Here is a 21,530-nt window from a genome sequence, read left to right as displayed (position 1 = left end):
CTTTGGTTGTAACTGCTGGAGCTTCAAGAGCTGCCTTCTTGTTTTCTTAGGTTTAGGTCAATTAGTTGACAGCTTTTTCCTTTAAATGATGAATTATGCATAGTTTTGTGTGGCTGATAAAAGTTTAAAGCACAATGCAGTCTGTCTTGAAGAGAGCTCCCAGTGCTGGGTAGAGCTGTCATGGTTTATTAGAGTGCAGCACACTTTTTTTCTCTATACTTATGTAATGTAGGTATTGGACAATGTTTTTCATAAACCTGAAAAGCATTATGAGTTAACCAAAAAAATGCTTCTGTAGAAGAGCAGAGTCTTACTTATTTGGTGTTTTCCAACTCCCTCACCACATGTGGTAATTCCCAAAGTAAGTTATTCCACCTGCAAGACCTAGTTGATAACTTGTTTTTCTAGGAAGTAAGAGATTCCTTATTAAACATTTATCATGGAAATAATTTACTAGGTAGTGAGACATTGTGGGTTCATTTTTTTCTTTTTCATGATGTCATGACAGACGTTTTCAGCTTTAAGAAAAATTTTACGTTATCCTTATCAATGAAATAAAATGCAAAAACTACTACACAATGTTTGCAAAAAAAACTGCATAATTTTGAATTATTAAATATGATAAAGAGGTTATGCCTAAATTGATGGACTTCTTACTTACACTTGCTTCAGAAAGTAACCAGTAACTTTATGTACTTACTATAATTGACCATCAGTGAAACAAGCTTGTGCGAGCATCTTTATTAATATGTGGATTCAATCCATGATGAAAAAAAGAACGAAGAAAACAGCAACAGTTCAATCTGTCCATTAAAAGGGCTATATAATGAGTTGTGCCATTCATTTACAGATACCCGAGTTATCCAGGTCAGGGTTGCAGGGGAAACTAGAGACTGTCTGGAAAAGACAGCAAAACTATTCCAGGATAGTATGCCAGTCTACCATGGGACACACACACAGACACACACGTTTGCGCTTATGGAGACAGAGAAAAATTGATCTACTTAGATATAATGCATGCATGCTCATTCAATTTTTTGTATTAGGCCTTGGAGTATTTTCTTTTTTTATTTTTTAACAAGCCTTAGCTTAGGCTTGTTACCTAAGGTGCAGTTAACTGCGTATTGTAAATTGGGGTTAAACTAGTCACCTTCAGTGACAGAGCCAGCAATAAAAAGGTGATAAATGATTCTGTCAATAGCAATAACATTAGTACAGGTAGCTCTACCTATTTCTTGAAACTGATAGATGAAGGCTGCCCAAGATGCCTTTGAAACATAAATATAAGATCAAAAGTCCAAGGGGTCTACTGTTGTAATTATAACATTCCCTTCCCTACAAAGGAAGTGTAGAATGACAAAATGTTAACATTTTGATTGGAGCAATGCAGAAACCAGAGGCAAGGGGTGTACGTAGTTCTGAAAGAAGGAAAGTCAACCTGAAAGGAGATATCAACAACAGCAATAAGTAGAAATGGCTGAGGACAGCTGCTCTACTCAGTTTCAGATCACCCCCCACCCCTACCCCAATGACAAACATTTCAAAGGAATAACTGTAACACAGAGCTATGTCACTGAAAGTAAAAGGCAGAAGGCAGGGCAGATAATGAGCACAGCTAAAAAAACTAAGGACCCCCTAATCTGACAGAAGACCAACAAAACTAGATGTTATAAGCACCAAATAAGACTGAACTGCCAAAGCTGAACAGAGTGTGAGATATCTCAAAAAGTGGCCATTACTATGTATACAGTACCATTTGAGTTCAAACAGAGAGAACAAGGAGGAAATAACTTGACTGATGAACTTAGACTTAAAAAAGGCAGGGCACCCCCAAGTCTAGATTACCTGGCAAAAATCCAAAAGAAAGGGAAGTATATCTCAGATCTACATGTGGGTACAAATGAAGCCCCCATCTAAAACTTTGTCTCTGATAGGAGGTACTTTCAGAAAAAAAGTTTGAATTCTCAAAAAAAAGAGACTGAAGAGTGATACAAATCTTAAGAAGAATGCAGGCCGAGGCCTCTTAAGAAAGGCATCAATACCAAAAAATAAATGTATATTGCAGCAAGAGGCCTTTCAAGATATTGCATGCAAAGAACCATATTCCTAGAAACAGAAAGGCATGGAATTGCATAGCAACAATTGATGGAAGCAGTCAACTAGATTGGGAGACCATGAAGACAGGATGGACCACTTAGGTACTGGGACTGTGGTAACAGAATCTGTACCTGTCCCTAAAAGGTCAAAGTAATAACAGTGTAAATGAGTAGTGATATTGTCTAAATGGGATGAAATAAAACTAAGTATTAGTCTAACTGAAAAGAATGCCAGGAAATGTGTCTATACAGCAATTCTAGAAGGAGAGTGATCTGGTCTAAATTAAATTCTGAGGCATAAGCTACCAGATAATTATAAGCATTGTGTATGAAAAAATTCAGGCATGAAGTATACATAAATAAGTTTAAATTATGGAAAAATACACAAGTATGATTATACAAGATATTCAACTGCCTTACTAGAATGCGACTCGTAAGCAAAGCTGGACAAATGGACACATCCCTATTCAGGACAGAAATATGGACAGGAATTATTGGATAGACTAAATGGGCAAGAAGTCTTAGATTGAAGAATATGCTAGCATGTAGATAAAGGTAGCTACAACAAAGATCTACCCGTGTATAGAAGAGATATGTTCTCCACAGGACAGAACAGGAAAAAGAATGACGTTTTTTTTGATAACTGCAACTATAGCATATATCTGACTGTAGGTCTTGGGCAAAACCTAAGAAGGCACACCTGCCTGCAGGAAGGCAAGGGATGATTGCATGTTACTTGTAAAACAGTACTCCCTATATAAATTCCACATTGTCCTGACAGGCAGGAATTCAAATTCAGTTTCTGTCTGCGAGAAGGAATTCTAAAACAGAACCACGTCTTAGTGTAGTACCAGTGAGACCAGTGTAATTGGATATAAATTCTCAGACTAACCAAAGAAAACATGCTGAGATCAGGCTCAAGGGATGTGATATGCAAATGAAAACACCATCAGTGCTGAGAAGCTCAAGCCCAAAATGTTGCCTTGGTACCAAAGAGAATCCTGCACTGACCATCATGATACAAAGGGGTAGTCTGTAAGTTCAGCTTTGAAGGGAGCTCAGTAACAACATTCCAATACTAAGGCAGCATCTGGACAGACATACCTCCATGGTGCCAAGTTCAACACCAAACTGGTACTGAAAATCAGCATTGAGAGCCCAGGCTCCAAAGTTGAGATCAAGGAGACATTTGAACATATATTCATAGTAAAATGAGGATCAGTGTCAAAGACCTCAGTGTCAACAGAAATATGAAGAAGATGGCCTAACAAGAGTCCTGCATCTCACCCATGTACCACAGAAGGCCGACACCTACTGTATTGATCCCAGCACACACAAAATCACAACTGACTCCAAGTTAGAGTGGGCTGGTGAGAGGTTCCAAAAAAGCTCCATTCATTTTAGAATGAGGACGAAGGCATCTCTGAAGGGTTAGTTTAGTTTAGTAAAATCAAGCACAGGCCAATATCAACATCTGTACTTCCCTAGGCTGGGGAACGTAAAGCTGAAAGGAAACCAGACTTAGAAATTTTAGTTGATCCAAACACACTATGTTAGTGTCCACAAAGTAATAACCATAAATAAACTAAGTTATTGTCAGAACCTATACCAAAGCCAGAAATGGTCTGGTAAGATGGGCAAACAGTGAACATGTTCCTTTTAGCTGAGACAATAAATACAGCAAGACCAAAACAAGTCATGTATATACAAACATTAACCTGTAGAGATTTAATAAAACTTAAGGATCTATATCTTAAGAAAAAAAGGCAGCTATGAAGAAAAATAGATAGCTATCATAGTAATTACTCTAAAGAAGCCAAAAATTAGTAGGAACATATTGACAGAGAAAATAAAAAACACATCTGTCAGTAAGACATATGGAGAAAGGTCCAAAAAGAAGAAAATTGTGGAAAAAGAAAGTCAAGCAATAAAATACAGAAATATGTACCATAAAATCAAGGATTAAGAGGTTGAATAAGACAGGGATGGTAAAGGAGTGGAAAAACACAAAACTCCAGCAATACAAACATAACATTAAAACATCTCTTAAAATAAATGGCATCCTGGGTGAGCCAGTAGATGTGACTGCACTTTCACATGGCAAAAGCAATGTAGAGGGAGAACGGGGAGATATTAAGTACCTTGGGAAAGCTTTAGGAACTAAGCTGATAGATTCCTGCTGACCCCAAGTCCTAGATGTACAGAAAGACGAAATGGTCTGAAATCATGCAGATGTTTTTTTATGTTTTTTTGCATCTAGAACAAAAAGTAATTTTATATACGTCATCAAACACATCCAGATGGCAACAGACATAGGGTTACCACCTGTCCCTCTCTGCGAGGGACAGTCCCTCTTTGGGCAGTTGTGTCCTGTGAAAAAAATTAAAAAATGGCAAATGTCCTGAGATTTTTAGTAGAAAAATATTCCCCAAGCTTTCTTTAATAGTTTCATAAAACAGTTATCTTGGATCTGAAACACGTAAATGTTATATAAACTAGCATAAGCAATTCAAATGCTACAAAAATAATAATTTATTTTGGCAAAAAAGTGAAGTTCTGTCCTTTACACCAGCTGTGGGTATGATTTGACCTGCAATATTTTATGTTTCTATAGAAAATGTCCCACTTTGGGCATATGAAAAGGTGGCAATCCTAAACAGACAATTTTACTATACCACTTAGTGGTAACATTTTGTATTCATCACCAAAACAAATTACTACAGGAGTACCACAAGAACTCATCATTGCTCTCATTTTTTTAGTATTTCCATCAGATCCCTCTCTTTTGATGTAAGCCCATACAGTTTAATTCTATATGCTGGTGATATTGTCTACTAATGCACCCCACTTCTCACAATAAAGTCCGGTAGAACTTACAAAACACTTCTAAAAGCTTACACTTATGGATAACACATAAACAGCTAAAAATAAACCCCAAAACACCAAACTGATGCTCTTTGAGACCACTCAGAAATTGAGCAAATTACTTTCACTCCATAATCTCCTTTAGAGCAGGGTACCTCCTTCAGTTATCTAAGCATTACACCTGGTCCCTCTCTAAGCACAGTCAATATAAAGTCAAAAATAAACTCTACACATTTTGGATGCCACCACATCATACAATTCCTTACTTTATGTGGAAATACCGCAACAGGTAAAAACATCCTTTAACCCCAGTTAGAATATGCCTTCCCTCTTAATGACTAGGCCTTCAGTCAAAAGAATACTTTAAAACAAAATCTACAAACCCATGCTAGTCTTTCCTGAAGAAGAATACCACTGTGTTAAACTTCAGTTATCAAAATGGTTATCTATTAAGGACAGAGCAAACCTGCTATTTCTCTCTCCCTGGTTGAAATAACACTTAATACCAACCCCATTTCCTCTTTTGGCAGTAAACTTACCATCACACACACCCCATATCATCTTTGATCACAGTCAAACAATGCCCAATCAACTTCCAATCTGTGAACTCACTATCCTCAGCTGACCATGCCTTTTCCATCCTTGCAGACAAATGATGGAATGCCCTCCCATCCAAACTCCATAACGCATCTTCAGATACTAAATTCAGGAAATGACAACTTATCCATTTAAGTAACAAAGCCTCGTGTAAATACTTCAGTCATCTCCACAGAAAATAAACTCACAAGATACAGCACATGCTATTACAACAATTTCTCCTTAGCACTATCCCCTCAGATAGTTTATTCAGTAAAAAACTAGCTATCTACCTTGCCATGGATTACTTACCATTGCTTGAATGATCCCACTAAAACATTAACTAGCCACATAAAACACTTAATACCATCAGATTCTAGCCCCCCGATTAAACTATCACTTCTATACCTTCTACCACTTTATTCTTTCCCTTCTTCCTACTCCCTCATCCTCGCCCACTACTTCATTAACCAAACAGCTGCTGCTGCTGTCACCCTCTGTAACCCTTCATTAGTAATGACAACTCTGCTCATTACAAAATTCACAACTGTAGTTCAACATAAACTTTACTGTTCTGTAAATATGCATATAGGCATGCTAAGGTTTTGTTGTACATTTTCTGTTTGTAACTATTGTACTCTGCATCCAGCTTTACTGTACTCCCTGCCTACCTTGAACTATTGTTCCTATATACAGATATTGTTTGAGCCTTGTATGCTAAGCAACACATTTTTCTGCACCAACCACAATGAAGCAGAAAACTGAAGCAGCAACCACGAACAGCATGGGCAGGATTCCAAATGAACTTTTATTAAAATATATAAAAATATATAAAAGCATCCTCTAGCTCCTAGGCTTTAACAGCCTTTTCACAGTATAAAACCTAGCCAAAAGAAACATCCTTATATAGTAAAACACATAATCAATTAATTAATCAAACAATTACATTAAATTAAATTAACTATTTCCAATTATACTCCGTGTTTAACCCCTTAGGGGACAGCGTATCAAATTTTAAAATAAAAACTGATTCCTTATGAAGCAATTTACATTTGATGTTAGAAACATTAAAAGGCTCATTGTATATATCTTCCAAAATTGTTACGTGCAATCCCTGAACATCACTATTGTGATAGGCTTTAAAATGCATAGCAACTGGACTTTCGATCTTAACACTTTTTTATATCTCTAAAATATTCCTTAGTTCTTGTAGAAAACGATCTTTTGCTTCCTTCAATATAAAATTTCTCATATGGGCACATGAAAGCATAAACCACCCCCACACTATCACACCTAATATTACCCTGAACTTCAAATTTTTTACCATCAATTCTTGGAAAGTTACTAACCACAAAAGTACAACAAGAACATCTCCAAGAGACCTTCCTTTATTTGAACTTTTGTCCATCCTGTTCGTGGTTGCTGGTACAGTTTTCTGCTTCATTGTGATTGGTGTGTAATCGTGTAGATGGCCAGTGATTCCTGTTCCCAATTACCAACAATATTTAAGGAGACTAATACAGATTTGAATCAGAGGTCAATGGAAAATGTTGGCAACCGGTCGGGTGAACATTTAACAATAAGAGATGGCTTGGAAATGAGCAGTGTGACTGTTTTGCCTAAATTGTTGGAAAAGATGGAGGAGGAATGGGGTAAATGATCCAATAATTCTTTTTCTACAGTTGGACAATGAAACCAGAAATCCAGGTAATATTTCAGAATCTCAAACATTTATTGTATAAGGAAACATCTGTATATTTTAATGTGCAGACTGCAGCGATACCTGGAACTGGACATTACCCCTAGGGGTCTTAGAAGTGTAAAAAATCCATCCACCCCTTTCAATGTACTGGATTAGAATGATAAAAAATTCCCAGCAAGATGGGTAGCTGCAGCACATAGGTGCAGTCTGAAATGGGTTAGTATACGTATTGAAAGGGATTTGTTAAAAAGGCAAAAGGACATTAAGTCCGTTTGTTCTGACATATTAACCAGAATGAGCAATGCTTGTTTTGAACATTTTTTGTATGATATGAATGACAAATTATTGACCTTTGTTTAAACTGTGAGCTTTGGCCGGTTAAGACCTGCATGCTATCAACTTGAACGCATAAGTGAAGCTAAGTAACTTTTATCTGCACTTTTTAAAGTAATTTGTTTGTGTTGCATTGAGGAATATCTAGCTGGAAGCTGTGACTCTGTTTTACAGTAGTACATGTGGTATTTTCAGTTAAGGCTTGTTAAAAACCTGCATAGCCAGTGATAGGTGGGGTAGTTTCCTTCATTGTTATTCAATTTCTGTCTTATACAAGTGGTACAGTGAATTATCTTCTGTTTAAACTGTGAGCTTTGGTCAGTTAAGACCTGCATGCTATCAACTTGAATGCATAAGTGAAGCTAAGTAACTTATCTGCACTTTTTAAAGTAATTTGTTTGTGTTGCATTGAGGAATATCTACCTGGAAGCTGTGACTCTGTTTTTCAGTAGTACATGTGGTATTTTCAGTTAAGGCTTGTTAAAAACCTGCATAGCCAGTGATAGGTGGGGTAGTTTCCTTCATTGTTATTCAGTTTCTGTCTTATACAAGTGGTACAGTGAATTATCTTCTGTTTAAACTGTGAGCTTTGGCCGGTTAAGACCTGCATGCTATCAACTTGAACGCATAAGTGAAGCTAAGTAACTTTTATCTGCACTTTTTAAAGTAATTTGTTTGTGTTGCATTGAGGAATATCTAGCTGGAAGCTGTGACTCTGTTTTTCAGTAGGTTCCCGCCCACCCTCTCTGTTTTTGTGTTGGTGTTAATCTTGGTGGCTTTGAAACTGCCTGCCCTTCTTGTAAATTTGCACTTGGATACTCCTCCTGGGCCTATCTCATTTGTTCACTCAAAAAAAAAAAAAAAATTATCTGCTTTTACTGTATTTGTGTTTCTTCCTACTTTATTTTGCTTTTGCATCATCTTTACTCAATTGTATTTATTACTGCTTGGTGTAACTCACTCTAAGCCTTTTAGGTTAAGCACTTGGGCTTCAGACCAGTTGTTTTACATTAAGAACGTTTGTGCTCTGCACTGTAGTGGCAGGACAGGTAGCTTACATCCTTCTAAGTTGGGAACTGCTGATTGAGGGCTCAGTGTTTGTTATTCTAAAAGTGTATTAATTCTGGTTTAAGCACTTGGGCTTCAGGCCAGTTATTTTACATTAACAGAGTTTGTGGTCTGCACTCTTGTGGGAGGAGAGGCTGGACTCTGCCCTTCTGAGCTGGGAATTTCTGGTTAAAGGCTTATAGTGCCTGCATATTTGAACTGCTTCTTACTAAACTGGTACACCTTGTTTGCTGTAGCATAGACTAGATCCAGGCCTGCTGAATCTAGCTTTGTTTGTATAACTTGAGCACTAATCCAGGCATTCTTTAAAGTATTCAATTGTATTTATTACTGCTTGGTAGTAACTTGATTAAAGTGTAGCTATCACTCTAAGTCTTTTGGATTAAGCACTTGGGCTCAGACCAGTTGTTTTACATTAGGAAGGTTTGTGGCCTGCACTGTGGTGGCAGGACAGGTAGCTTACATCCTTCTAAGTTGGGAACTGCTGATTGAGGGCTCAGTGTCTATTATTCTAAAAGTGTATTAGTTCTGGTTTAAGCACTTGGGCTTCAGGCCAGTTATTTTACATTAAGAAGGTTCGTGGTCTGCACTCTTGTGGGAGGAGAGGCTGGACTCCGCCCTTCTGAGCTGGGAATTTCTGGTAAAAGGCTTATAGTGCCTGCATATTTGAACTGTTTCTTACTAGATTGGTACACCTTGTTTGCTGTAGCATAGACTAGATCCAGGCCTGCTGAATCTAGCTTTGTTTGTATGCTTGTTTGCTTGTTATTTCCCAGAAACGCTAATTCCACCTAAAACGCGGCTTCTCAGCGCTTCTGTAGATCCCTAGTGACATCTGCATTGCTTACTGTACTTATTTCCTTGTTTCACTTGAAAGAAAGTTACTGTTTGTCATTTTTGCATTTAAGTTATCTGTAATACATTGCATTTAAGTTACCTGGCACTTGCTCACTAAAGCAATTATATAAGTCAGCACTAAAAAATTAAAAGCACTACACCCTCACAAACTCTTCTTGAGTACCTTGTTCCCCATTGGCCCTTTTTTTCAATTATAAAGGAATTCCCAATACTATTCTAGCATGTCCAAAGGTCAGTTGTCAATCTCCTTTCTGGTCCAGCTGGTGAATCTGGGAATCTTGAGGCAATGTTACAACTGCCTCATGTACACAGACAACCCTCTCCTCCTCCTCCCAACAAATTCAAACACATGTGAGAGATACAACCATATAGCCAAACTGGAGGCTAAGCTCTCTCAACTCAGTATTGGCGAAACCTGTCAGGAGGAGAAGGAAACCACACTCACTACAATTCCAGTCTCACATAGACCTACCACGACAGCAAACCAAACACATAAACACACAAAAACATACTCGGAGGCTCTAAATAAAAATCTGCCTAAGCAGCAGAGACCTCCAAAGCAGACACCCAAGCAACCGCAACCCCAAAACAAAACATGTGCAACACATAGCTCACAAAGCCAGTGTGCCGAACAGTCACAGCCCTTAAGGCTAAACAACACACCTGATACACTTGTAATAGGTGACTTTATCGTCAGGCACACTGACGTCCCGCTCACCAGGCTGAACAAGGAGAAGGTCACAGTGAGCTACCTGTCGGGCGCTAGGATCCGCCACATAACACAAGCACTCAGGTCACTCCAAGGCAAGTACAAATATGACTCAGTCATTGTCCATGCTGGTATGAATGACTTGAGATGTACCTCCCTGGACTACATGAAAAGAGACATAGAGGAGCTCTCTGAGCATGTGGCCCAGGCTGGTATGACCCTGACCTTGAGTAGCATCTTACCCTCACCAAGAATGATGCCACAATATGAAGACAAGATGATCAATTTCAACAATTGGCTTAAGTATTGGTGTCATTCAAAGGGGATCCAATGCCTGTCAGCCTGGGATGACATGCTCGACAAGCCACAATGCTTCGCTAGGGACGGCTTGCACCTGTCACCCCTGGGCTTTCGGATATTGGCAAAGGCTCTTGCTACCCCCATAGTGCCTTTTTTAGGCAAGGCTCAAAACACAAACCCACCTCCATAGGTATCACAAGGGTTAAGAAACTAAGAGTAATGCTACTCAATGCCAGAAGTCTAAACCTCAAGATGCATGCACTCAAAACTCTCCTTAGCATGGAGAACATCGATAACTGTGCAATAACAGAAACCTGGTTCAAGGCTCACCTCATACCATGCTTTTCGTCCCCAAAACTTGGACCGAAACAGAAAAGGAGGGGGAGTATCAATATTCGTCAAAGATACCCACACCTCCAGGTTGGTGGCACAGCACGAAGCATCAGAGACTATCATTGTGCAACTAACAGTGGGTAAAACTGCCTTCCAGTTTATAGCCTGCTACAGACCACCCTCCCAAACCCAGGAACCCCACTCGGCCTTCCTGAGAACATTGGAAAATATGTAGGTCTCTCCAAACACCATTATATTGGGTGACTTCAACTACCCAAACATAGACTGGAAGCATTACTCTAGCTCCAACACCCTAGCTCAAAGGTTCCTAGAATTTATAAACTCAAATGCTATGGAACAACTTGTTACCACTCCCACAAGAGAGGAAAACATACTGGACCTGATCATCACCAACATGGGGACTCTATGCTCCAGACCAGAAGTGTATCCCTCACTGGTAAGATCAGACCATAAACTAATCTCACTGGATATTCACATCCCAACCCCTCCCCCTGCCCAGAAAACCACAGTGAAAAACTTCTCTAAAGCAAATTTCATACTCCTCAAAACTGAGGTGGAATCCTTCAAAGCCCCCAGGCCTGTGGAAAATACGGCCCAGACCGCAGAATCCTTTATAAACGCATTCTATGAACACCTTCAGGAATGCATGGATCATGCAATCCCAAATAAAACCAAGACCCAATCCTCCAAAGGCAGACGTCCTGTCTGGTGGACCCCAGCCATAAACAAACTATACAATAGAAGGAGGAAGCTACTACATGCTAGAGCAAAATCCCAAAAAGGGAAGGCATCTCTGATCAGTATTAGCAAAAAACTACGGGCACTCAGAAAATTGTCTAAGGCCAGCTTTGAGAGAAAAATTGCACAGGACACTAAGAATAATCACAAGGCTTTCTTTAGTTATGCCAGCAAAAAACACAGCATCAATGGGACCAGATGGTGTCCCGGGCTGCGTCCTACATGAACTCCAAGAAGAGCTAAACCCAAACATAAAACTACTGTTCAATCTCAGCCTTACCACAGGATATGTACCCAAAGAGTGGCGTACAGCAACAGTGGTCCCTCTCCACAAAGGTGGTGCCTCAACGGATCTTGGAAACTATCGCCCCATAAGCCTGACTAGCTTGGTCTGCAAAGCTATGGAAAGGATCATCATGGACCTCATAAAAAAAGATATTGGGGACCTACAGACACTGGATCCTACCCAGTTCGGCTTTGTTAAGGGCAGATCCTGCCTCTTAAACCTGGTCGATTTCTTTGAAACAGTCACCAAGGCCATTGACGAGGGGAAGGTGGTCCACACAGCCTACCTGGACCTTGCAAAAGCCTTCGATACAATACCCCACTCGGGCATTATAGATAAGCTCACCAGCTTAAATATAAACCCCTATGTCACTAGATGGGTTGCAAACTGGCTCAAGGACAAAACCCACATGGTCAGAATTGCTGGAGCCATGTCAGACTCCAAACCAGTTACAAATGGCATTCCACAAGGCTCAGTCCTGGGACCTCTCCTGTTCGGTATATATTTCTCGGAGGTAGAGGCCAACACGGAAGGATTGCGGCTGACCAAGTTCGCAGATGACTGCAAACTGGGCGCTATAATCGACTCTCCAGCCAACACAAGCATCCTCCAAAAGGGCCTCATAGAAACAGACAACTGGTGCCAGAGCCATGGCCTCAAGCTAAATGCCAAAAAGTGTATAGTCATCCCCTTTGGCAAAAACAAAGTGCCCACAAATTACCACATAGGTGGTAATCCATTAAGTACGGAAGAAGTAATTAGGGACCTGGAAACCCAAGTTGATAGCAATCTCTCATCTGACAACCATGTGGCCAAAGTGGTTAGAAAAACATTTTATATAGCCCACCTAATCACGAATGGATTCACATCTAGATCAGGGGAGGTCATCGTGCCTCTTTACTCATCCCTCATCAGGCCCATAATTGAGTACAATGCCCCTTTTGGGATGTACCTTACCAGACACCTGCAGCAACTGGAAAGACCCCAAAAGTACCTCACCAAGAGGATCAAAGGGCTCAAACAGATGCCATATGCTGCCCGGTTAAAGAAACTCCAGCTCTACTCAGTGGCATACCGCCTGCTCAGAGGCGATCTGTGCCTGACGTATAAAGTCATGTCCAACCCGGAATTAATGGACATGCTGCACCTCAGAAAATCCAAATCCCATCGAGCTACACGCTCGAGAGACTTGAACCTCAGCACTGAAATAAATAGGACATGCTGGAGGGACAGATTCATAACCCAGAGGCTCCCTTCACTCTGGAATAAAATCCCAGTCCAGGTTAGGCAGAGTCCCTCATGGACTCTCTTCAAGAGGAATCTTGATGAGTGGATGGGGGATCATAGGTTTACCCCGGGTATCACTTCTGTGTCACTGTTAGGCAGAGGCACAGTACACTAACCTCGAAAAAGGGCATAGCAAAATTAATTTAAAATGGGTGGCGAAAGCCAAACACATTCTGGCTAGGCTTATAAATGCCCTAGGGCAGATAGCCTAGTATGAACCTATGAACCTATGAAAGAAGTATAAGTTACAATATGACCTACATGATTACGATAGAGACCAAACTTTCACTTGGGGTATGAATCAATGTAAGCAATGTAATCATGTCATTTTTCAGCAACCAGTAAAGAACAATAACCAGCATGGCATTTTATTTATTTATTTATTTATTTAACATTTGTTGACCGGGAATGTCCGACTAGGTTCCACAGAGCCTGTTTTCAGCGGAGGCCCGGGGAGAAATCTCCAGATGCATGTCTTTGGAATGTGGGAGGAAACCGGAGTACCCGGAGGAAACACACGCGAACACAGGGAGAACATGCAAACTCCACACAGAAGGCACCCCAGCCGAGAATCGAACCAGAGAACCTCTTGCTGTGAGGCAACAACGTTAACCGCTGCACCACTGTGCCGCCCAAATTTCATTTACTTCAGTGGAAGGTGCAGCTACATCTACGAATTGGGATAGTGAAGAAGCTTTGCATTTTCCACATTTGCCTCCTTCACGCAACCCTGAGAATTTTAAAAGGACTTTTCGTAGGGGACATGAACAGTTTGGACAGATCCGTAAACATTCAAGAAATTACAACGAACTTTACACAAAGACTAATAAAGAATGACAGCAATTTTTTCGATATTCTAAACAAGGTAAATGGAATTGAGTCACCTATTCAAGTTGGGGACATTGATGTTAATATATTTAAAGATGATAATGACTACATTATTAACTTATCAGGTTATGATTTTACGGAGGAGGAAGTATCAGTAACGAGTTATGGTTTTAAATTTGTACCAGCAGTTTTGCCTAGGTTATATGATATAAAATGTGAAATTTTTAGACTTGTTAGCAAATTATATTTGAAAGATTTTTTTTTAAAGGAGACAATAATAACAATAGAAACTTTAATGAGGAAAAGTCTTATTTTGATAGTGACATTGATAGAAGCAATGACAGCTTTTTCTCATGTAGTTCAGATTGTGGTGTCAGTGCTTACTGCCAATTTGATACTGGAGATATAGTGGATAAAAGTTGTTTTATACTGCCATTTAACAGTGGTATAAATCCAGCATTTCTCTGCTTTATTAAATTATAGTGTTGAAAGACAGTATTATCATTTTAATAAAAATAAATTTAATATACACTATAATTTGAAGAATAGTGAATGGCAGAGGTTACAATGCTTGGGTAAATTAAGGGATTTAGTTTTTAAATTGGCCGACAAGGGCAGTAAATTAGTGGTTATGCACTATACCTAGTACTTAAAATGTGTTATCAACATTTAAATAATCAAGATATTTATGAAGTTGGAAATCTGAATGAGCGTAAAAAAGCAGTGAAGAATTATAAAGAATTATTAAGTAAAAGTTGTAGGTTACATTATTTTTCTTATGAGGATGTTGATTGTAAATTTAGTAGTGATATTTGTACCATGGATCATTTTTTTTTGTCTTCCCAAAATTCTTAAAAATTTGTGGGACCCACCGGGTCGACCTATTGTATCAGCCTGCAACTATTTTATGTGTAACCTATCATGTTTTTTACATAAATATTATCTGAAATGGTTAGGTTAACTTCTTATATTTAGCATGTATTTGATTTTATTGCAAAATAAGGAATATAATTTGGAGTGAACATATGTATTTTATTGTCTTAGATGTAGTTAGTTTATATACTACTATTAATCATGCCTTTGGGATGGAAGCTTTGTATCTTTTTTGGGGGGGATAGCTCAAGGGCACATTATGTTATTGAGTTGATACATTTTTGTCTTAACAATATTTTTTGAGTTTAATGGACAACTCTATAAATAGCTGCAGGGTACAGCCATGGCTGCTTCTTTTGCCCCCATGTATGCAAATACATTTATGTTTGTTTTTTTAGGACTGTTATATTTATAGGAATGACTTTTTAGGAAATATGTGTTAAAATATTATAGAATTACTGATGATTTCATTTTTATATGTAAAGGGGCTGAGACAAGGTATGCCAATATATACAGGTTTTTAATGAAAATAGGTTTAATTTGAAATTTGATATGCTTCAGTTGGGGGAGAGTATTTTTTTTAGATATAGAGATGGAAGGTGTAGTAAATTGTAGTATTAAAACAAAAGTATATAGGAAATTTGAAAATGGAAATCGTTTCTTCATGGACACAGTTGCCATCCCCCCACACCTTGCAGGCTTTACCCTATGGACAGTTTTTGATATTGCGAACATTATGCAGTGATGGACAGTTTAATGAAGAATTACGGAAGGTTATTAAAATGTTTAGTGGGAGAGGGTATGATGCAGAGATATTATGGGATAGTGTGAATAAGTTAAATGAAATTGGGAGCAAGAGTGTTTTGAGATACAATAGTAGACATCTCCCTGAAATGAACAAGGTAGAAAAGGAACAAATATTTTTGGTTTCTAGGTATACATTATTTTCTGTGGAATTGATTAAATATTTGAATTATAATTGTTTTTTTTTTGGTTAATCACAAGGATTTAGTACCATCTTAGAAAGCTGGCCACGTATTTTGTATAAACGTAGCAGAAGTGTTGGTGATATTTTAGTCCACAGGAAATTTGTTCCACCTATAGATAATATAAGTAGGGAGATGGCTCCTAAAGGAATGGTCTCTTGTGGGAGATGTCCTTGTTGTTGGTTTGTGGTTAGTAGCTTTCCAATAATTAATGGTAAACAATTTGATGTTCAAGGTAATTTTAGGTATGATAGTGTGGGGGTGGTTTATGCCTTGAGGTGCCCATGTGGGAGGTTTTATATTGGAGAAAGTAAAACATATTTTGCTACAAGAATTAAGAAACATATTAGAGATGTAAAAAAGTATAAGACAGAAAGTCCAGTTGCTATGCATTTTAAAGCCTGTCAAAATAGTGATGTTCAAGGATTACAGATAACAATTTTGGAACAGATATATAATGAGCCTTTTAGTGTTTCTAACATCAGATGTAAACTGCTTCAGAAGGAATCAGTTTTTATTTTAAAATTTGATAAGTGATTGTTGTGTGTTTTGCTATATAAGGATGTTTCTTTTGGCAAGGTTTTATACTCTGCAAAGGCTGTTAAAGCTGAGGCGCTAGAGGACTTTGTTGTTTCTTGATGCTTATTTATTTATTAATGAAAGTTTATTTGGAATCCTGTCCATCCTGTATGTGGTTGCTAACACCTTTTTTCTACTTTAACTCACTGGTTGTAGATGAAATGGATATCTTATGAATCAGCTCACTACCTCTGTCAACAAACTAATTAATAAATAAATAAACAACCAAATGAAATGAGATAAAATAAAAGATGGAGACTTACTTTCAGAATAAATGCAAAACATGAAACTCACTGCTCTGTAGATCAATGAGCAAGTTATTGTTATTGTCTGTACAGCCCACTATCTCAGTCAACAAACTAAGAAATAAACAAAATAAAATAAAAAAAGAAAGGAAACTCATCACCAGAATAAAGATCAGTGCAAATTATGAAATCACTTATTTGTTGATCAATGAGCAAGTTATTGAGATTGCCAGTACACATTACCATACGATTTTGGAATTTATAAACTAAACTAAAGAATTGTTAGCTAAGCTGTTCTTCATACCTGTCTCACTTCTTCTGCAGTCTTCCCTTGAGGCAGACAAACATCACTGGATGTCCTCACCAGTTTAGTAGATATTGACTGATCTGAAACAGAAAATAATGATTTTTACTCACAAGCCACATTACACTTTGACAGCTGTGTGGTTATAATTAATAAAAACAAGTGGCGGTTAGATCTGGCACTGTACTTTAATGTACAAATGAAGAGAAGAAGAACAACAACAAAAATAAACATCAAACAACTCACCCAGTATACTTATCTACCATTTACAAATGTATTTTCTGGCATGCACTGTCTTATTTGCCATACTGTAATATGAAGGCAAAGACTATGGGTAGGGTTTACAGACATGGTACACATAGCACGTCATTAATACACACCGAAATCTGGACACATGGCTGTGTATCACACAAAAAATGGCACATAACTTGTTCAGGTAAGGCACATGGAACTGTAGTAGGCAAGGCATATCTAAATATCCAAACAAGCAAGCATAGTCAATGGAGATGTTATTTACAATGACCTGAATTATGTCCATAAGTGCTCTTGTTGTCTTGTTGCAACATGGCTGATCCCAGGTACTAATAGTGCCAAATGGGAACCTGCATACACTGCAAGACCACAGGCTATGTGTGTGGAATGGGCCACATGGCCCTTTGGATGGTGCAGAACTGTGAAGCCAATTATGTTATATGTGCAGAATAACACTGTAGATGTATAACAGCAGCAGCATGGCTTCAGCCACCATTACTGAAGGAATACTCCCTAGGGAAGCTGTTCCTGTCAGACATTGGCACCTCGGTCTGAGCAGTAGCCTCAGTAATGTGAAGGTAATTGGACTGGTACACATGCATCACTGATGAGGTGAGCAATGGCAACAGTGTTAGTGAACTATGCACCTAATCCACATGTAACATGCCAACACCATGCAATCACAATTTACTGACAGAATAGTTTATAAGCTTGCTTCCATATGCCCACACTATGAAATGTTGGTCAAGAATACATTAAACATGTGAGTGAACTCTAGCCAGCCCTGTACTGGCACAGTCCACATAATGAATGTCTGTCCATTGTCTAGTCATACTGTGCCATAGCGCACCTTGCCACACTTGTACGCCATTAGGAGTAACTATCCCACTGTCACTAAGGATGGAATGTTCACTTCCACAACCTATGTTTTTTATTGCCCACCTTGGTACACAGTTCTACATTGTGTATGCTGATCCTCTATGCAGCACACTGATCTTCAATGCTCTATAACACCATTGCACTGCACTGCTATATATCTTGTAGGAGTGCATTATTTTCATATGCCTTTTGCACTTCTGAGTACCCAACAATCATCAGCATTCTTTCTGCAAACACATTAACCTATTTCTTTAACCATCTTATGGCCATTCAGCTATAAGTGGAAGCGAGAGCCAGCAGCTGTAGAAGGCCACATCCTACCTGTCTTAGGAGTTCTGATCCATAAGCTTTCCCCTTGTAGCTTGCTCTGCTCACCACTAAGGCGCAGTCTGTAATTCTGTTTCAGTGGTGCAGGCGCACTTCTACACATGTGCTGAATTCAGCTACAGTACTTCCTGACCGACATAAAAAGCAAATGCCCCAGCCTATGTATTGCCTCCTGCCCTAACCCAACCACTGTTGGGTGTCTGTAATACAGCAAGATTGAGCCAACTCTTTTGAGCAAAGGATGGGTGTGTGGATATCAGCTGCTCACTCCCACCCTGCTTGGCCTGCTGCACTACTGCCTAGTTTCCTAACTGATCCCAGGTCATCTGGGTAATTGTCAGTGCTTTAACTCTCTACACCACAAAGCTGGTGTAGGTAAGCATTTCTGAATCAAACTTAGGTAACGGTCACCTTCCCACATTAAATTGCTTTATAGCGCTTCTAGTACTCAGATGTCTATGAATTCAGCTGAATGTATCTGTTATATATTTGCTATACGCAGATGCACAACAATTACAAAACAGTACAACAATGTCAACAAAGGAATTATGGTGCATCTCCTTATAAAACAGTATAAAAATGCTGTGCTACTGTTTCATTGAAGTATAATGGAACTTCTGCACTTCTATAGATTCACAGGTGATATACTTTAGGGCATATAGAGACAATGGATTTTTGCATCTGATTCCATGTCATCCATGCAAATAGCTTTAGCTGTAATTCTGCCTAAAAAAAAATCAAACTAAGTTTATTAAGTGAAAGGAAGGTCAAATGCATTGCACCCAGGAGTCTTTGCTTCCTATGTGTCCTTAATTTAATTAAAATTGAGGATACTCAAACTTTTCTTTCCCTTGAAGCAAACTGATTTAAAAAGTATGCAATTTCACACTCGGATACTGACAATGACTGCCTACTAATACTGAATTAGCTTATACCAATACAGGCTAAGGCAAATAATACCTGAGTGTGACTGTAAACGCAAAGTGTGGAGCGCTTTTTTATGAGCCATCGTATACGCCCACTGCAGCTGCAGAAATTGAAAGGCATCCAAAAAATGGAACAGTAAAATGTTAACAGTAACTGCTGCCAATATGTGACAACCGAAAATACACAAGCAGTGTGTTACATTGCAGTATAAGTATGCAGATCAAGAGGTATCACAATAGTCAGGGAGGCTCTCAAACCTACAACCTGTACAAAAGATGGACAGACAGACAGCCGTATGTGGAGTACACTCATATCACAGATTTAAGGAACACAAAGGCATTATAGGGAAGAAATACTTAAACATGTGTCTTTTGTATTAAAATCTGTACATCATTTTACTATTGTATTTGCTCTGTCAAATGTCCTGTCACGTCTCCATCACTGTTACATAACAATCTGTGGTGCAAAAAGAGCCTGGATAATGACTGAAAAGGGTCTCTGGATCAGCATATTTACCCAATTAAAAATAGCTAAATAAATGAAACAGGGTACCTGCCATATTTGCCATAAAAATAGATGTGACATTGAGAGGGTCCTCTACAGTGGTTGAAACACAGCCTTCCTTTTTATCACATTTATTAAATTCGTACATTTTGACCAATGACGTGGGTATACATACATTAACAACAAACAAAGCATTATAAACATTTTTCATTATGTACATCCATTATACATTATGTTTTCTCTTTTAACAGTGATCAGTCACTCTAATATTATATAAATTGTTCAGTTTCTGCATTCCGTTAAATATCACTAATCCTCATGAACATTATTCTATATGTATTCTGCCCACCAAATTCCTTGGATACATGAGTCTTGTTCCTGTTCAGATAGGAATGTCCTCAGAATTCTGAGCTCTCCCAAGCTAGGTGCATTCACCCATTAGCTTACATTCAAAATTTCTGCAATAAGGTTAAGAAACACATGCTTCACTAGGATCCCAGTTTTCAACTCTAATATGAGCAGGTGTAACACCTCCTAGAAAACATAAACAATAACAAGATTATAACACTTAAGACCTGGAATACTTACAGGCATACCTGCTGTCAAATGATAGCAGCTAAGTGGTCCTACACACCTTAGATAGATGGTAGGTAAAAATCATCCACTGCAAACAATCCTCTTAGAAATGAAAGAATACTAACGTAACTGTTACACCTTATAAATGGGGCAATATATCATAGGAGGAACAAATGTAATATCCCAAAACTCTAAAAAAGTTATGTTAGTCAAAATGACAAACAGTAGTACTGACATACTGAATTATACTTTACTCCTAAAGCACAGTTCCAAACTGCAATGGTTAGTAAAGCTACATTCCTTTGATAGTGTTGCCATGGTGTATAAACCCACCATAGACACATTCCTGAAGCAAGTACTAATGCAAGAAATGGCTTTTCATAGCAGTAGCTGTCTGTTAACTTTCTGTTGTCAAAAGGTGATGCAGTTGGCAATTACCCTGTATACAGCTTTCTTGGCAATTGCTCAGCCACATCTACCCAGTGAAAGGAGAACAATTCATTCATCTTCTTATGCTCAAAGGCCCTAGGCAAGCAGAAGCACAACTGGCTGTGATTGCCCAGGGGATAAAAGAAGCTCTCACCCTAATTTCAGAGGAGGAAGAAGGCATGTAGTTGAAAGGACTATATGAGTTACAACTCAGAAGCCAATTTTCAGAACTGCCTGACAGACATCTGGCTGCAAGGAAACAAAATACATGACTCCCTTTACATAGCAGCATGAAGCTTAGTATCTGCCTTTCAGAGGTAATGGCAATCAGAAAAAAAGTCTTTCAGGACAAAAACCTCAGGACAATAAAGCAAAATGGCTCAAAGTGTGGTTGGCACAGATTATCTGCCATAACGTTCACGTCTCTATGTGGAGATGGACTGTTCATTAAACACCATTAAAGAATACAGATAGAGGAACTTCTTCAAAAACTATTTTTCCAGCCAACATTGGGAAAGGATTTGTACTCCAAAGGATCAATATGTCTTGAGATGGCATATGTGTGTTTTAACATAGGAATAGCTAGATTTACTTATAAAAGGTGTACTAGACAGGCCACAGAAGTCTGAAGATCCACAGTCTGGGGAGA

The 21,530-nt window shown here is 38.6% G+C and overlaps 1 protein-coding gene across 1 annotated transcript in view; it reads right to left on the bottom strand.

Moving 5' to 3' along the window:
• Positions 1-21,530, bottom strand: part of LOC122814986 (protein-methionine sulfoxide oxidase mical3a-like) — a 663,428-nt gene that overhangs the window by 514,869 nt on the left and 127,029 nt on the right. Inside the window, exon 8 of the mRNA XM_044087241.1 lies at positions 16,988-17,070. Within this exon, the coding sequence (XP_043943176.1) occupies positions 16,988-17,070 (83 nt within the window). The remainder of the gene's footprint in view (positions 1-16,987; positions 17,071-21,530) is intronic.

This window comes from Protopterus annectens, chromosome 11.part0 (assembly GCF_019279795.1).
Source record: "Protopterus annectens isolate FY-2018-M chromosome 11.part0, PAN1.0, whole genome shotgun sequence".
NCBI lineage: Eukaryota > Metazoa > Chordata > Ceratodontiformes > Protopteridae > Protopterus > Protopterus annectens.
This window is presented reverse-complemented; position numbering and strand designations above follow the sequence as displayed.